The following is a 17835-nucleotide window of genomic DNA, read 5'->3' on the forward strand; positions in this document are numbered from 1 at the left end:
TTTAACCATCAGGTTAATCTGTTCTGTTCAACGGAAACAATGAAACCATGAGCCCTGAGCTCCAATATGGACCAATATAAAGTGTCTGAGAAGTGTGTGTGTTGCTAATACCTGTATTCTCTTGAATGAACATCATAGGGCGACACAACTGTTTGCAGCATGATTTCCATTTTGTACATTATGGGATCTACAGTAAATCCTGTCAAATGGTTGCAGGTGAATATGCAGACTCTCTTCAGATTTTGGTTACGTCTGGATTACCAAAACTGTCCCTTTAAATGTTGTATATAAAACAGTGTGTACATTTCTTTATATATATATATAATGCACACATTGTAATGTACATTATTTTACATTGGTTTACTCTGGTTGCCACTGGCAACCCTAACCTTACTGACGCATAGATTTTGGTTTCTAAAGGGAAGTACTTGGCATCCAATCAGAGGCTAAATGGAATGTGGCCATTGTGTGGCCTTTAATTAAGTCCACCCAGACAGGAGGATTTACAGTTCTGGAAAGAGAAAATAATGACTACATACTGTAATATTTGCTCACTGAGTAAAGCCAGTAATCCATAAATCATTCATGGTACCTCAAACTATGCGTATAGATGAGGATTCATGCTGAAGCAATGCATGTTAGTGCATAATGGCTTGGCAATGATTGGCTGGATTTGAAGTGATTATCACTTAAAGGGTAAAACATTAGATATTACATATAAAAGCAGATCTGAAATAACTTGCCCCCCATTTTTGCCTTCACTGAATATTTTTTTTGCACTGGTTACCAATGGTTGTTTATCTGGGGTCAGGTCCTCGGCATTGAAGGCTGAAGAATGAGATTTTGGAAAACCGGTATAGTAACATAAAGTAATTATAAATGAACCTCAGTTGCCAGGATCACACTGTATGTTGCCTTTATATGATTTACAGCCGAGTGTACAGCGGTTATGGTTCTCAGCCGGAAAAGGGTGGATTGCCCACTCCGGGCCAGCGGAGAGGTCCTGCCTCAAGTGAAGGAGTTTAGGTATCTCTGGGTCATTGGCCAAAATGGAACACTGACACTATTAATTTTGTATTGAATAAACAAATGCATAACATATCCCAGCCATTTAAAACATAAGGTCCACTGAAACTGTTTCAATCTATTACAAGGAACAAATATAACAAGTGGCTCTGCTGTTGCATCTTTTTCTCAGGAGGCTTTGTTAGCAGACTTTACTCCTGCCAAGATGTTACTCAGGTGCAGAGTTAGTGACTGTGCGTGTCCTACTTTTTATGCCGCCTCACCACTCTCTCTTTAAGAGGTGCTGCTTGCAAAATCAGGCTCTGATAAAGTGTTGACGACAACAATGACATTTACTCTGCAACACACAGTGATAAACCTACAAATAAAGGGATTTTTCTATAGCCCTTACTTTGTATGGTATCCCTATTGACCCTAAATCCAAGACTATACAAATGGTATTTACCATGTAACAACCAAGAGATAATCCTAATCCTTGACCATAATGGATTTTTCAGTAATGAGATGTTTACTCAAAGATTTTAAGCCAGGACCACGTTCAATCCTTGTCCATGTGACTAGTCAATGAGCGGCTGGTTGCCTAAAAGGAGAGTACTGACACCTAATGATGTCAGTGCCCATTATTCAAAGGGTTTCAATTCAGTGAGGTCAGTCAGGATACTGTAGCATCTCGGTCTTTGATTCGGTTCATTCTTTCAAGGATCAGTTCTCTCACGAAATACACACTTGCAATGTGAAACGACTTGAGAAATGTGAGGGACTCCAGAGGACGATAGTTCATGTTCAGCATGTTTGCCCTGATGAAGTCCTTGATGGCTGAAGCGTGTTGGTGTCTTTACCGTTTATACGATTCAATATCCATGAATTATTAAAGGCGTTTAACTATCACCCTCTATTGCCTTGGATTTCTCAAGATGTCTCAGATTTTTTTGGATCTCCAAACTGAAGAGCACCAGAGGGATAATATTTACGACACTCCTGGTGTATTGTTACTTTCTTGACACTTACAATGTGCTTTATAGAACACAACTATTTAGTAAAGGTAAATCTATGGAGCGTTGGATGCCTCCTCAATAAATGCTATAGAAAGTCAGCCAATGAAATCATGTTTTACAGTTCAGCTAAAACACTACAAGGCTTAAATGAAGCTTTTGGACAAGGTTGTTCTTCTTGTTGCCAATGTTTTTTTTTTTCTCAGACAAAGTGCACCTAGCAATTGGTGGACGTCACATCACCATCACCTTAGCAACATTAGAAACTCTTCTTGCGTAGTTCGCCTTGACAGACACTGATCTGCTAAAGTATGAGTCCAGTGTCTGTGCATGCGCAGTTAAATTGCATTGGAGGATCAGACTACAGTTCCTGCAGACTTAATCACACAATCTCTGTTCCAGCAGTGCTGGTTTTTCAACCAGGATTTCACCCCCAGTTAGATTGTTTTCTTTGAGCACTGAGAAGTACATGCAATGGTGTAGTCGGTGTGATATGAAGGCGCAGTATTATGTCTAACTTTTATGGAACGATGTCCATGTAATCACTTAAAAATGTGCAAGCATATTTAACAACATTGTTTTTGGACTGAAGCTATTTGTTTTTGCAAATAAAAGTCCATAATTTTCCTTAATAAATGTTGTCTTTTTGTAGGTAATTGCACTGGTGGTCTGGCAACCCATGCAGCTTTTTGCTGAGCAAGAGTCAACTTGGAGTAGTCCGTGAGGAAGTTGTGGGCCAGAAAAAAAGTTTTGCGGACCTGATCTGGCCCAGGAGCCGTATTTTACCCATGTGTGCGCTAGAGCACAAATGGGCAGATGTTGAAATATACTGTACGTCACACAGACCTCTGCCTACACTCGGACATGGAAAACGTTACCTGGGCTTAAGGCTACATAAATGAATAGAAGTCAGTGCTGTGTGAAATGTCCATGTGTGCATGCGTGTGCACATGTGTGAAAGAGAGAGGATAGTTGAGCCACATCACCCTGTCTGGCCTGCATAAAACACTCAGCACTGGGTTTTCCCCATTCATGAAGCCAACACTGACTCATCCCTGCAAGTGCTTCTGCTCCTCCAGCCACCTGCAGGAACATTTTTACAACTCTCATCTTTGCCTGTTGCCTCCACTGTTCCTAAAATAACCAGTCACCCCCCCCCCAACCTCTCTCTTTCTCTCTCTCTCTCTCTCACACACACACACACACACACCTCCCACTCCTCCTCCTCCAGTCATCCTTCCTTCCATCCTTCCTCCCTTCCTCGCAGACCTCCCTGCAGCACACATGGTTACAGTTAAGTACATAAATCAGGCGCCACCGCCGCCGCCGTGAGAGGAGCTGTGCAGAGGCAGACAGGAGTCGGAGCGCACACATGCACATCACGCCGCCGCGGCTCATCGTCGCTGCGGCTGCAGCCGGTGCAGCGAAGGAAGGGGGGCGCGCGGCTGTTGCTATTTATTTATTTTTATTTTTTTATGAATTTCACACACACATGGAGGCGGAATGGCGTGACAGGATGAGGCACACGGCGGAGGACGCGTCTCCATCGGCCGATGCTCGATGATGATCCAGTGACTGTCCCCCTGCGTGTGTGTGGCTCGCGGATTGCTGCAGTGCTGTTTTTCCAGGTGTTGTGGTGCGTGCGTGCGCATGTGAGTGTATGTGTGTGTGCGTGCGTGTGAGTGTGTGAGTGAGTGAGAGAGAGTGTGTGCGTGTGTGTGTGCATGGTGCTGATGTTGTTGCCTGGTGTTATTCTCTTACGAATTGGACTATAAGCCGGGGAACAGAGTCTGATGTCACATGTGCTTCATCGGAGGAAACGGGGCATCTGCAAGCAGGATTTTGTGGAGGATGCTGCGGCAAGTGATCCACAGAGGGCTCAAGGCTTCGTTCTACTGGCTGGGCTTATTCGTTAGCAGGCACCCCGTTTTCTTCCTCACTGTCCCCGCGGTCCTCACCATCATTTTCGGATCTACCGTCCTGAGCCGCTTCAAGCCGGAGACGGACCTGGAGGTGCTGGTCGCCCCGACGCACAGCCTGGCCAAGATCGAGCGGAGTCTCGCCAACAGCCTGTTCTCCATCGACCAGTCGAAGCACAAGCTGTACTCGGATTTGCACACGCCGGGCAGATATGGCAGGCTCATCCTGCTCGCCAAGTCCGGGGGGAACATCCTGGAGCTGGCCGACCAGGTCCTGCAGGTCCACAAGCAGGTGCTGGATTTACGCGTCAATTACAAAGGGTTCAATTACACGTTCGCGCACCTCTGCGTCCTGAGCTACAGGGACAAGCGCTGCCTGCTGGATGATATCATCACCATCTTCGAGGACATCAGGCAGGCGGTGCTGTCCAACAGCACTTTCCATAAGGTGCCAGTGAGCTACCCCAACACCACATTAAAGGTGAGGAGTTCTCCCCCCCCCCCCCCCTTTCGTTTTCTTTTTGACACTGCAGCTCCTCTTCACATGCACAACAACCAAAGCATGCGTGCACATCCCACCCCACACACACTGACGGTGACAGTGCAGCATCAGTCAGCATGTGAATATAGCTGGCCCTTATTGGAGCTTGCCATAATTTCTGAATGAACACAGCGGGCTTGTGCTGGGGGGAGGGGAGGGGAGGGAGGGCTGCAGATTGCTACATGCAGCAGCAGCAGCCAGAGAGGGAAACCCTCCTCATAACACACAGACGGCCGGTTTGCAGTTTTCCACCTCCCTTGTTGGTGCAGGTGAATTGATTGGCTGCCTGCACACAGCCCCCCTGACTGCTGTGCTCTGCTACACCACACACATGCAACACACTCTCCCCGCTCTCTCTCTTACACACACACATGTATGGGGATATCCTCTCTTTTTTTTTGATGCAGTGTCTCCCTCTGGCTTTTTCCTGCCTGCACATGCTTTGCAATGAGAAGGCTACTGTGGCTACACTCGCCTCACGTCTTCCTCTCTGTTGCTCACTGGGAATCACGGTGCACTCATCGCAGCTGTATTAGTTGCACACAAAACTGTTCAAATGTCAATATGCTGCATGTAGTAGGGGCTAGCGATTTTCCTAAAATCAAGCCGGAGTGAATGTTCTGTGGCACGCCGTTCCTTGGACGATATTTCCTCCTCCAGCACATACACAAACGTGATTTGCTATCACTCTGAATATTAGTCACGCAAGGTTGAACACTCTGCCACTGCAGCACTTACAGCTTCGCTAACATGTGGGTCCACAGATTAGTTCCTCTGTGACAAAGAATCTGAAATACGACGACACACCACTTCTCAGATGCTTCGGTGGGCCCAATTGTCTGCATAGCAGGATGATGTAGCCTCATGGTGTCCATTTTCACAGCAAGCCAACATCAGTCTTATGGTCCCACGAGGACATTCATGTGAAATTGTAGGCCAAGCCATGCTCACAGCATCCTCTGCTGGACCAAAATGGTCTGATGCACTTCAGGCTGTATGTTTTGAACTTTTTTTTTTTTTTTTTTTTAGGTTTCCAAGTTCCCCCGAGAACATTTCAATATGCTGCATGCAGACATGCAGGTTCTCGTTCAGTAGACCCACAAACACATCAGGTGCAAATTTAGCCGGCGCTATTTGTCCGATAAGGTGCTTGTGAGCTTCTGCGTGGTGTGATGTGAAGGTCCAATGTGTTAAATTAAAGAAGGTTTATTTGCAGAAATGTAATATAACATACCCATGGCATGCATATGTTTGTTCAAGTGTATAATCGCTTTAGAATAAAACATTGTTTGGTCTCTGTAGCCTTACATTAAGCCTCTTAAATTTACCTTAGACAAGGGCCTTGCCTTGTGAAGGCTGCCGTCTTGCGCCACCATGTGTCTACAGCTGCCAGTACAGACAAACCAGTCAGAGTTCCCATTTTGTGTTTTTTTAGGCTAACTAGGGAAACATAGGGGGACGCCAAACTTTTTTGGTTTGAGAATAGGAAAGAGGTTGAGAGTACGGCCAAGTAGCAGCCAGGCGCTCAAATATAATGAATAGACATCAACGGGTGCTTGAAAATCTTTGAAAATGCTTGACTTTTAAAGGTTTAGGAGGGCTTGATTTTGGATAAAGTGCTTAAAAATGCTGACTGTATTTATTTCCCAAAAATAGCTTATTGGCTGAACAGTTTGCTTTTCAGATGGGGGAATAAATATATACCATCTTTATTAATATAACATGAAATAACCATGTATGTATACGTTATTTTAATTTACCACAGCTGCACAGCGCTGGTAAAGCATTAAGAATAAACTTGACCTTGGGAAAGGTGCATGAACCATGAAGGCAAAACCACGGTCAAGAAAATGTCCAAATTTCTACTGTATCAATACCATGAAATATCACAAGCTTTCAGGGTATCAATGTTTTCTCACACCCTGAGACACCATGCTGGTTGTCTGTGTGACTGTCACTGGGACTGGACACGTGACTGGCCTAAATACATTTGATTTTTATTGCTGAAACGTCTGCCACATTCACTTCCAGATGATAATATGAGAAAACTGTCCTTGCACAATAGCATAGACGTTTCCTTTGTGCCATAAATCGATCCCCCATTCACATGGCAGACCCAATGGTGTTATTTATTAGCCATTAAATGATTCAATCAGCATTTCACATAAAAGTTGTAAGTTTAAAGCAAAAGAAAGAGCTGACATTTTGACTTTAACTTGTCATTGTGTGTGTGTCTGTGTGTGTGTGTGGGCAGCATGTGTATGAATGGGTGGATGGCAAAACTGTCTAAAGCTGTTTTATTCTTTAGGATGAGAAAATGCATTATTTGTTGAAAAAATGACTCAATTTAAAGCACAAGGGAGCTGCATTTTACAGCACTTGAAACAATGAAGAGTATAGTATATTCACCCGGTATCTGTATTTTCCTCCTTTGTGACTGGGGTGTTTTTTACGGCACAGCACTACACAAAAAAAAAAAGTACCTGTTAATTTTCTTCAGCTCCATGATGCTTTGGGATCAATGCAATTAAAAACAAAGGGACACCAAGGGATATTCGGAAACATGCAATATGCAATAAAATTGTTGAAAATTGCGATCAAATGACTGCAATAAAATGAACAAAAGCTGAATGATAAGGTGTAAATGTCTTTCTGCTTTGAGTTTGCTGCCAACATAGACTCAGATGGTGAGTGGCCCATGCAAACACTGAAAAAAAAGTGGATTTCCAATCCAATAACATGAATTTTATTGAAAAGAATTGAGCCATTCAATAGTCATTTACTGTAATCTAAAGAAAATAATTATTTTTTAGGTGGCTGTTAGTCTGAAACGCAGCAAACTTGTTGCCATAACTAACCACTATCAGTGGTTGTAAAAGCGTGCGATGCATTATTAGTGTTGCATATCTAAATAAAATACAGTCCCCTCCCCTCCGTATGAGGCTGTTGCAGTCTAAGGGGAGGGTTTAAAGGTTCAGTGTGTAAAATATAGTCAATATTATTTTCATTTGGCAGAAATTGAAGATAAACTTATTGTTTTTTTATATAAGTGTACATTCACCTGATTGTATGAATTGCTGTTTGGCATTATACCCCAGATTGAGCCTTTTATATTTCCGTAAGCAGGTGTGTGAGGCTGCCATTTTGGACCGCCAAAATATGTCTGCATGCAGCATATTGAAATGTTCTCGGGGGAACTCGGAAACCTAAAAAAAATTCAAAAAAATTCAAAACATACAGCCTGAAGTGCATCAGACCATTTTGGTCCAAGGATGAGGTGAGGGATATTCAGCTGCGACATTGGGACTTCACCCATTAATGTAACTTAATCTTACACATTGTACCTTTAATTTAAATTAGCTAAAGAAACATAATTGGATAACATAGGAAAACTGCATTTGTACCTATATTATCTTTTGTAACATGTTGCACATGTTGCTCTTTTGTGCTACATTTTTGATGTATCGTGCAAACCTACTCTACAGGTCTGGCAGAAAACGAACACAGCCACTGTAGCGATTAGCTTATTCATCAAATGCAAATAGCTTGTGAGGTGAATGCAACTGCAGCTTCTGCAACATGGGCTCAAAGTGTCACAATCACATATTCATTGTGTGACAAGCCTGGTCTCCAGCATGGCAGGCTGTAACTTCCTCTGAATGCTGCCACATAAGCGCGGCCTATTCATGCTGTATCAGTGTCCGAGTGGAGCAGTGAGACCATTCATCATGATCCTGCTTCTTCTTCTTTTTTTTTTTTTTACTACCGAAAGTTAATATTTACGAGATACAGTTTTCACAGAGGCTTTGATGACAATTTATGTCTTTAGCTGGCTGTGTGTCATAATACGCAGAAAGCTGCAGTTCATGCTCATGCTCATGCAGACGTGAGGCTTTACTACTGGAGAATCAGGCAATTAGAGTGGTTATACAATCTTCTGGTGTTGCAGCTCCTCGAGCAAAATGAGGCCAGTGTGTGCTGAAATCCAACAAGTCCGTTCGTACAAGTGTTTTGGCATCCGCATAGGCAATATGCTTAGTTGGCAAATTCACATTGATAACCTGCGCTCGAAATCATAACTCAGCAGAGAGCATATTATCTAAGAAGGCTTAGGCTGTGTAGTGTCGCCAAGAGATTCATGCTTCTGTTCCATCAGGCTGTTGTAGAGAAGCATGGAATACAGGCCTGTGATGGCGACCTCTACTTCCAACTACAAACCCGTTTCCCACGGGGTCCTTGAAATTCTTTAGGGTTTGTGAATTTGTAAATTTCAAGTCGCCCTAAACAGAAATGGGTCATTAAAAGTGTTAAGTTGATATTTAAGTACATTTCTCCCTTGCTTGTTAATACCCCACCTACTGTTTCATGCCCTGCATCGATTGATGTACGTAGACTAGGCCTATGCAGAACAAAAATCGAGTCGTAATTACTAGCGGTGTTGTGTACACTGTCTCTCTCCGCCGTTGAAGAGATTCCATGCAGAACAAAGAGCGAGTAACCTTAACCAAGAGAGAGCTTGCTGCAAAAATGGACGCCATGGGCGAAGTAGCTCTCATAAGTTGCCCTCCCATCTTAAGTGGTGTCGGCACATTCTGTTCTTGAATTTGAGAGAATTGGTCCTCCTTGAAAAGCCCTTGATACAAGGTGTGGGAACCATGTAACTAAGCATAAAAATCATTCAGAACAAAGAAGAAGTAGCCTGGCTACTGCCAGACTGCATTTCAAGTCTGGGAAGGGTGTAGCCACCTCCTATTTTTAAGAGGCGCCTCTGTACACAATTGGATAGACCTACAACCAATCAGACCAATGCTCCAGATGGGAGTGATGGCGATCTGGTTGTGGTGTCTACTGACTTTTGCCCAGGGAGCTTCATGGAGCTAACCCATAATGGAAGATACAGGCCATTCGAAAGACAGCTCCTCTTCAGTTGCCGCCATGTTTGATATACAGTATACAGTACCTGCTAGATGTCACTTCTCTGTCAACATCATGTTAAACCCGCCTCTAACACACCAGAGGTTTGTGATTGGTTCCTTTTCGTTGGAGATTCAGAGGTATCTGCGGAGCAAAACTAAATCACTGGCAGACTCGGCTGAATTCACCCAGGCTGGAGAAGAACAGTGCCTCCAACTTGTGTATGACCAGTCTGTACTCAAGGGACCACAGAGGATATTGGCAAAGTACAAACCTGTATCCTGAATATGAACCTTAATCATCTGGCAGACAATTAAGAGTTAAGCTGCACAATATATCAAACACTTCAACATCACATCAACATCTGCAATACACACACACAAAATGCAAAGTGCTTTCTTTTAACATAAAGATAGTTATAAAATGTTCTCCCAGTATGGCAGCCTTGCAAAGTTTGCTTAGAAATTGGCAGATAAATGAGCAAAGGACTGGTCAGGCTTTTGCAATAAAAGATTTGCAGTTGTAATTAAATTCTGTTTTCATATTTTTGAAATGTAATTTGTGTTGAGATAGTTTTTTCCAGGCCGTAAGCGGTGTTCTTGTTTAGAGTAACATAAACATTGGAGAATATGTTCTTCTTTTTTTTTTCTTTTTAATAAAACTATCTCGTTTGAATGGATTTTTTTCAGTGTCTGCAAAAGCCACCCACTGTCTGGGTTTATGTTAGCAGCAAACCCAAGGCACACTTTCAAACTCCATTTGTAGAAATGCCGGGACACTTTGAAAGCTTTAAAACCTCTGTTGTGCCCTTCTCATTCAATATCCTAAACAAACAGTGAATCAGTATCTATGTGCAAATTGGTTTTACTGTAATCCTCATTGCAATACCCTGTCTAAATACTCATAGCAAAATTAAGTATAATTAAATGCGTGTTTTTTCTTGAAGGAAGCAGCTATATTGAGCGTCAGAAAACATTTCATTTAAAACTAAACGTACATTCTTCAGCAGGAAGTAGTTCCAACCTTACACTGTAGCTCTGGAAGAAACCAACAACGTGTGTGTCCCAGCTAGTAGTCCTGTTTAGTTGCTGTTGAAAAGACGCAGCAATAAAACCCATGTGTATGCAGTGAATTCTGTTTGCCGCTGTGTTTGGATCAGGAACAACACAGTTCTTTTTTTTATCTTATTCAACAAAAAACTCATCTTGATGGGCAAACACTGTTCAAGACTGGATCAGTGGATACTTTCTCTACAGTCCACAAAAAACGTCTTATTTAATTAAAGAATTAACTTTTATTGCCTTTTCCAGTGATGCACAAATTGTGCCTGTTTTTCTACAAGTATGGACCAAGTCACATATGCACATTAATTGCAGCCTCTGTGCAACATGAAGGACAGGAATTCACTCTCGGAGGCTGATGTGTGACCTCTTTCTTCTGCAGCTCTCCTCACTCTGCATCAGGCTTTCTGTTCTCTCCGTGTCCCTGAATCCTTTTTTCTCTCCGACTGCCTGCCTGTCTGACAGGCTGTCTGGGCTTATTCCATTTGCCTGACTTCTTATATCTCATCCTGCTCTTTGAAGACACAACTAGGGGTTTATTTCTGTGCTTGTTGTACAGACGCAGTCTTTGTAAAAAAAAAAGTCCTACTTTTTGGTGCACTGAAGTTTAGTTATTTTCCCAGGAGAAACTGCTTAAAATATATAGTATACGCTTTGCCCCCTTTGCTGGGTTTCCAGTCGATTAATCTCTTATGTATCGCAAGACTAAAATGCATTAATGGAAACTAACACTACAAACAAATCTGGGAGAAATACTATCATAGAAGAAGTATGATGTAAGAAATGCCCCAAATATCAAATGGTGTGCGTTTCCTAACTTATATAATTGCTGTGTTTAAAAACATAATTCTCCGTTCGCTTCAAGTGAACCAAATGCCGGAAGCGGACTACAACGCAGGCCATTGTGGGTAAACACAGCCAGAACATACACGCGTGTAGAACGATTACCACATGGTTTAAATCACCTTTTGGCATTGAAGATACATATTGTTGCAGTTTTACGTGGGGTGTATTTGCCTAATTATTGCTGTCAACAAGATTTGAGCTGCTCAACAGTCTGTTGTCTGATTCTCCTCTTCACGATGCACCATACATTTTCAATAGGAGGCCGATCTGGACTGGCAAACACTCTCTCTCTCTCTCTCTCTATCTATGAAACCACGCTGTTACTGTAACTCATGCAGAATAAGGCAGTCGTAGAGTTCCTTGTAAAAGACGTTGTCTTGATGTGTGTCGATAAAATTTCAATATAAGCCATAAGATCACCCCTGCCCCCCTCCACACCATACCATCATGCATCTTGGTTTTTGCACGTTTTGTTTATTGCAGTTTGGATATTTTTCCTTTTTTATCTTTGGCAAGTAGAGTTGCGTCCATTCTTCCCAAAGACAAGCTAAAACCTGGACTCGTTTGACCACAGAACATGTTCCCACTGACTTTCAGTTCGTCCCAGACAAGTTTGGGCCCAAAGAATTCAGCAAAGTTTTATTTCTTTTCATTTTGGGTTGCATTTCTTGATGCAGCAGCAGACTGTGTGAAGTGACAATGATTATCCGAGGCACTCCTGAGCTCATGTGGCATTGTCCATCATGGCAGCATGACGGTTTCTCATACAGTTTGTCCTGGGGGTTCGATGTTCCCACATATTCAACAGCAGTTACTGCCCTTGGTCATTATACACTGAGATTTCCCCCGACGCCCTGAATCTTTCCACAATATTATGAGCTACAGATGATGAAGGACCTAAAAGTTTTTGAACTAACTGTGAATTATCTCAGGAAGCTTGTCACAAAATGGTGAGCCCTGACCCATCCTTGCCTGCATAGACCTTTGGTGGATGCTACTTTTATCCCATGTTTTATCCTGGGACCAGTTAATCTAATTGTGGAACCTTTCAAAACAGCGTTACTTGTGTAACTTTTTCAGTCTTGCAAACTGTCCCAACAGGTTTTATATCTACTCAAAAGTAAAGGTTCAAGTGATTGAACAAATTACAGATATTAGCTTTTATTGCATTTTGAGAACATGTCCCAACTTTTCTGAGAATGGGGTTTCTATTCTGTAGGCTATTTACATATGCATCCTCAACGGTGCATGCATGAGTGATGCAATTAAACAGATACTGTATTTTGTGACATTATAATATTATTTTATTTTGATAATTTCAGATACACCATGTACAATTTTGATAACCACTACTGCTTCTTACAGCAAATGAAAAAAAAAACATGATAAAATTATAATGTATTTGGTACGATATTATTGTAGATTTCTATTCATATTCATTCACTCACATAGTAAGTAGATTCTACAAACTGAGTAAATACTGTGCATACGCACATGTTTTTTTTAGAGTTTTCAGTTAAGAAATACCATGGGCTTGACATTTACAGTTTAAAAAAACTGTGCCTCTGTGTAATGGAGATATTGATTCATCATCAAACAAGGTTGGGTGTAATGTTATTACAGTGCTGTGAAGAGACAAGTGCATGGGGAACGGGAGGTTGGGGATACAAATCTGACTGTGATGTAAAACCACGGTTATCATTTTTTGCATCAGGACCATGTTGTTTTCTTATTATCTCTAAGTAGTAGTGCTCTCATCTAAACTCCTCCACATGGAGGTGAAGGCACTCATTTAGTGTGATGTGCATCTTGAAGTGGTGATAGTTTGCAAAATGCTGGGTTGTTTTGGAAGCCAGTGGCATTTTGTTCATCTAGGTAGGAGGACTTGTTCTATTTTCTCCAGGTAGGCATTGATTTGTTGGCGGAGTTTTTAATAATTGGCATTGGGTGACTGTCATTCTATGAAAATGTGATTGCGAGCTTACGTATTTATGTTGATTGTTGAAAATGAATGCTGCTAAATGCATGAAAACTTAAATGTTCTTCAGTGGAGACACACAATGCAGATTATGCTTGAGTGTTGTTCAGTAAATTTTATCTTTCCCAATTTTGTGTGTCATTAGTTATCAGTAGTGCAGTACCCGTTCAATGTGACCAATATACAGTATCTTGCATTTTATAGCCAAACCATTTCAAAATTGGCACTGCACACACCGGTGTCCGTAATAAGTCACCTGCCAAGTTTTGAAGCCTGTCAAGTGACCTGTTAGATGTGAGTAATGGGCACAGATAGATTAGATTAGATTAAACTATTGTATTTTATCACATTGATGAAAAAAAGAAAACATGCCAAACATGTCATCCAAAATGTTGTATCTATCTATCTATCTATATGGATACTCTATATCAAACATCAGCTTATTTCTTTAGATTGGCATCACCCATTAAGATACCCATATTGGACTATTTGTAATCTTTTGTTTCTCCTTTATTTATTATATTAAGTCACATCGAAAATGAAGAAATGCACTGTCATGTATTATTCCTTTAGACTGAAGTCTGCTTCACCTGATCCATTGTGATTGTCTCGTCTGTGTACACAGAGCAAAGTTAATTTGACGTTCCAAGAGCTAGCCCGTCAGTCAGACTAAATTGCCATTTTGCTTCACCTCTTTAGTCAGTCTAATTATAGTGGTCTCCTTAATTGGCATTATACGCCTGTGGGGTTGGCGTTTTACTCCTACAGGTCAGAAGAGAAGACCCGTGCCAGTCGATGTCATTATCAGTCAGTGAAAAAATCAGTTTGCGGTAGCACTGGCTTGAATCACTAACAGTTATTTATGCTAATTATATAATGATGTTGATTCAAAAAGGCACTTTTTCTGTCAGAGGAGCAGCCACGCAGTTCTGGTTAGAAGAAATCAAATTCACATCTCAGAAATACAGGGTCAGAATACAGCAAAATGTTGACTTTTTCCACTCACAAAATTGGATTTCTCCTGAAGAGAGATATGTTATATTTAAAACGATGTAACATATCTCTAAATAAATGTGTTCTATTTCAGGATACTAAGGCCAAAAATGCAGCATTGGCTTCTCTGGGCTCTCACAGAGCTCTGGTGTTCAAAACTAATTCATATAAACACACACAGGTGAGGCCATTTCTGAATCACATTCATCCTAACACCAACAATATTGCGTTAGGCAAGACCAAGCACCTTGATACATTCATGAGAGGACAGTGAAATGGAGTGCTGGATTGGATTAAGTTATTGAGCAGTCCGGGTCATATGCAGCATGGCAATGTCAAGCCAAGGTCAATGTTTGTTTTACACCCCCGTTGGATTTAATAAATCATAAAACTGGAGGTGAGAGCGACAGCGGTGTGGCTGCGGGGAAACAGTTGATATGCTGGAGCAGGGCTGTGGCACTTAAAGTCCGGCTGCAGGAGAGCTGACGAGATTGGAGGACGGGGAGAAGAGACACGGCACAGCAACTGGCTGATGAGGTTACACATGTGTGTGTCAATAAATGACTCGCCCCAGGGTGCATTTGGGAACTGGGCAATAAAAAAATCAGTCGATAGTGTCCTCAGGTGTCTCCTTAAAACTAGATTAAGAACCCCAATTAAGCATTTTAGAGTTTAAACTGCTTAAATAGATACTGAAATTTGTGTAAGGATATGAAGATGGCTAATTTTTCTAGCTCATCATCAAAATTAAACTAAGCGCCTGCGCAACCAATGAGATTTAATTTCATCATGATTAACATCCCTGCTTGCATGTGTTGGCACTGCCATTTTGTCTATGATGTACTTGTTCACTCACATTAGCCCTTTAGGGGGTTTATTGGCAGTAATTTGCAGTATAATTGCTTTAAGATATATATTTTTAGGTTAGATTAAGTATTTTAAATGTATAGCCAAGGCTTTAATGAAGTCCACCATCTTGGGTTGCCATGTTTCTACAGCAGCCCAAATTGACAAACTAAAGTATGAATTTTGTATTTTTTTGTTTTTTTTAAATTGAAGCTAACTATGTGAACCAGGAAGATTGGCTTCACAAACATGAACCCACTATTTGCACCAATATCTGCTATCCCCAATGGAAGCCCCCAATGCTAATTGGTAATTTGCCAGCTGATTGGGTCTTAACTCAAAAAAAAAAGAAGAAAAAAACCCTGTAATAATTGATTAGCATTCCTGAACTGATTGAATTTCTTTGTTTTTATTTAGAAAGCCTTAGAAAACACTTCTCCTTCAATTCACATCCATTCTTTTGTTAGAAACCTCGAGAGGTGTCACATCATCCCTTTTCACACGTCACTCAGCTCCTCACACATACTGTACACGTCTTTGTCGGGTGCCCCATCACCACCTACTCTCTCTCTCACGCACAACAGCACTGAACACTACACTTCATTTTGTCTTTCAGAGGCTGCGTCCTGTTTTCGTCGTTTAAAAAAATGCATGAATCCTGCCCCTGATATGCTTGTCATCTCCATTTCCCTGACGTAATAGAGTCCCAAAAAACAGAGAGGATTAAAAATTCATTTGAAAACTTCCTGGCTGCATTTTTAGCAGAGACGGACAAAATCACCGACCCTTGGAAACAATGATGCAGTCACCAACATTCACCTCCTGATTGGTTCTCAGCCGAAACTTGACTGTCGTCTGCAAATGAAAAGCTTCCTTAACACTCTCTGTTTCACTCCATTGTCGGTTTCACCACTGTTGTTTCTCTTCAGTAACACTCTCAGGAACTAAGCAAACAACTGCAGAGGAGGGAATCAATTTCGTTTAGTTTGGATGTATCCTAGAAGCTGCAGCAAACAAAAAGAAGAACCAACCCTCAGATTATTTATTAATTGATTCTATGCACAGAGCATCACACAACCACAACTAAAATATATGATAGCTCCTTAACTTTTGATCAGTTGTTGCTAAGGAGAAACTTTGTAAGGTAACATTGTCTTTTAGTAGTTGGCTCTGCCGCAGCCTCTGCTTCTATAGCTCTTCACAAAAGGCTCTTGGTAACTTCTGCAGACACTGAACATCTCAAACAATTTTCCACTGATCCCCCTCACGTGTTTCCCTTGGAATAATTTAATAATAGATTTCATTCTTAATGAACAATTTATCAACTGGGTCGATTTCAGATTACATACTGCTTGCATGTGTGTGTGTGTTAATGGCTCTGTAATAGGCTGGTGACCTCTACATGGTATATCCCGCCTCACGCCCAATGTCAGCTGGGATTTGCTCCAGCTTCCTCCATGCACAAGGATTAATGGTAAAGAATAAATCAATTGACTTTCTATCTATTATATTCAAGCTTTTAATAAGAAAAAAGTATGAAAAATATTGACTTTATACACATTTTAATGGATGCATCTGGAAACTTTTCACAAACCGCTGCTGACAATGTGCCACAGACCCCCATTTGAGAAGCACTGCTGTCATTAACAGCATTCCCGTTCATGTTTCATAAGGCACACACTTTCTACCATTTGTTTGTGACACACTTTCTCACCAATAGTGACATAGTTCACAAGTGTAAGTGGCAAATCTCTCACTGGAGGGAGGCGCGGTCAGTGTCAAACCACAGTTTGACACATAATGTCACCATCAGCTCCCTTTGAAGACGTGTTGCAGATGGTTGCAGCGCTGTTTTTATGGAGAAACTTTAATGAAGACTTGTTGTGTTATTATGAGGGGGCGTTGTTGCAGTGTTATGAGGATATTCTGGTGTGGTTTATGGAGAGGATTTCGACATATGAGACAGGGAAATGTTGTTTTTTTAACCAGGTTTTTTTTTTTTTTTTTTTTTTAATTAACCAAAGTTTTCTCTCTTCACTTTTCCACATTTATAACTAAAAAGTGGTTATTATACCCCCTAATCTTACCAAAAACACCATATGTGTGTCTGTGATTGTGCATATGACATAAAAAACATTATGTTAATGTACTTTTGTGAGATCTCATGAATGTTGTGTGTGCTCTCAGATTAATTAAGGTTAATGTACTTTTGGGTCAAGAAATTTGTTAACAAACGCAACAACGGAGCGTGTTCATCCGTGTGAGAGGTTTATAGAGTTTAAAATATAATGATAATAAATCACTGCTTGGCTGCACCTTTTTTTTTTTACTCCTCATGTCCCTTCTGATTTTTAATGCAGTTTAGTTGTGTAGGAGCGTATTTATGAGGAGATACTGTATGTGCGTCCTCGTGGGATGGTAAAAGCTCATAGATAAAGTGCATTGGGATTGATTTGAAATTCCGCAGTGAAGTAGGAGAGTGAGTGCTGTAGATTAATTCAAGCTTTTGTGCAATTACGAAATGAAATGAGAGCTAAAGCGTTCTTTAGTCCCTTAAGGAATCACATTACATAAACACACTTGTATATCCTGTCATGAAATGACAAATTAGAAGCACTGAGTGCTAATATATCGCAAATACAATCTGCATATATTACTAGATTTGCTTATTAATATAATTGTGGTGAAAATGGATGGAGTTACTTACTGTATTGGATTT

The 17835-nt window shown here is 41.2% G+C and overlaps 1 protein-coding gene across 1 annotated transcript in view; it reads left to right on the forward strand.

The window, feature by feature from the left end:
• The first annotated feature begins 3301 nt into the window (after positions 1-3301).
• ptchd4 (patched domain containing 4) overlaps positions 3302-17835 on the forward strand; it is a 45845-nt gene continuing 31311 nt past the window's right edge. Inside the window, exon 1 of the mRNA XM_058614395.1 lies at positions 3302-4418. Coding sequence (XP_058470378.1) covers positions 3819-4418 — 600 coding nt within the window. The 5' untranslated portion in view covers positions 3302-3818. The remainder of the gene's footprint in view (positions 4419-17835) is intronic.

The sequence above is a fragment of the Solea solea genome, chromosome 17 (genome assembly GCF_958295425.1).
Source record: "Solea solea chromosome 17, fSolSol10.1, whole genome shotgun sequence".
Classification (NCBI taxonomy): Eukaryota; Metazoa; Chordata; class Actinopteri; order Pleuronectiformes; family Soleidae; genus Solea; species Solea solea.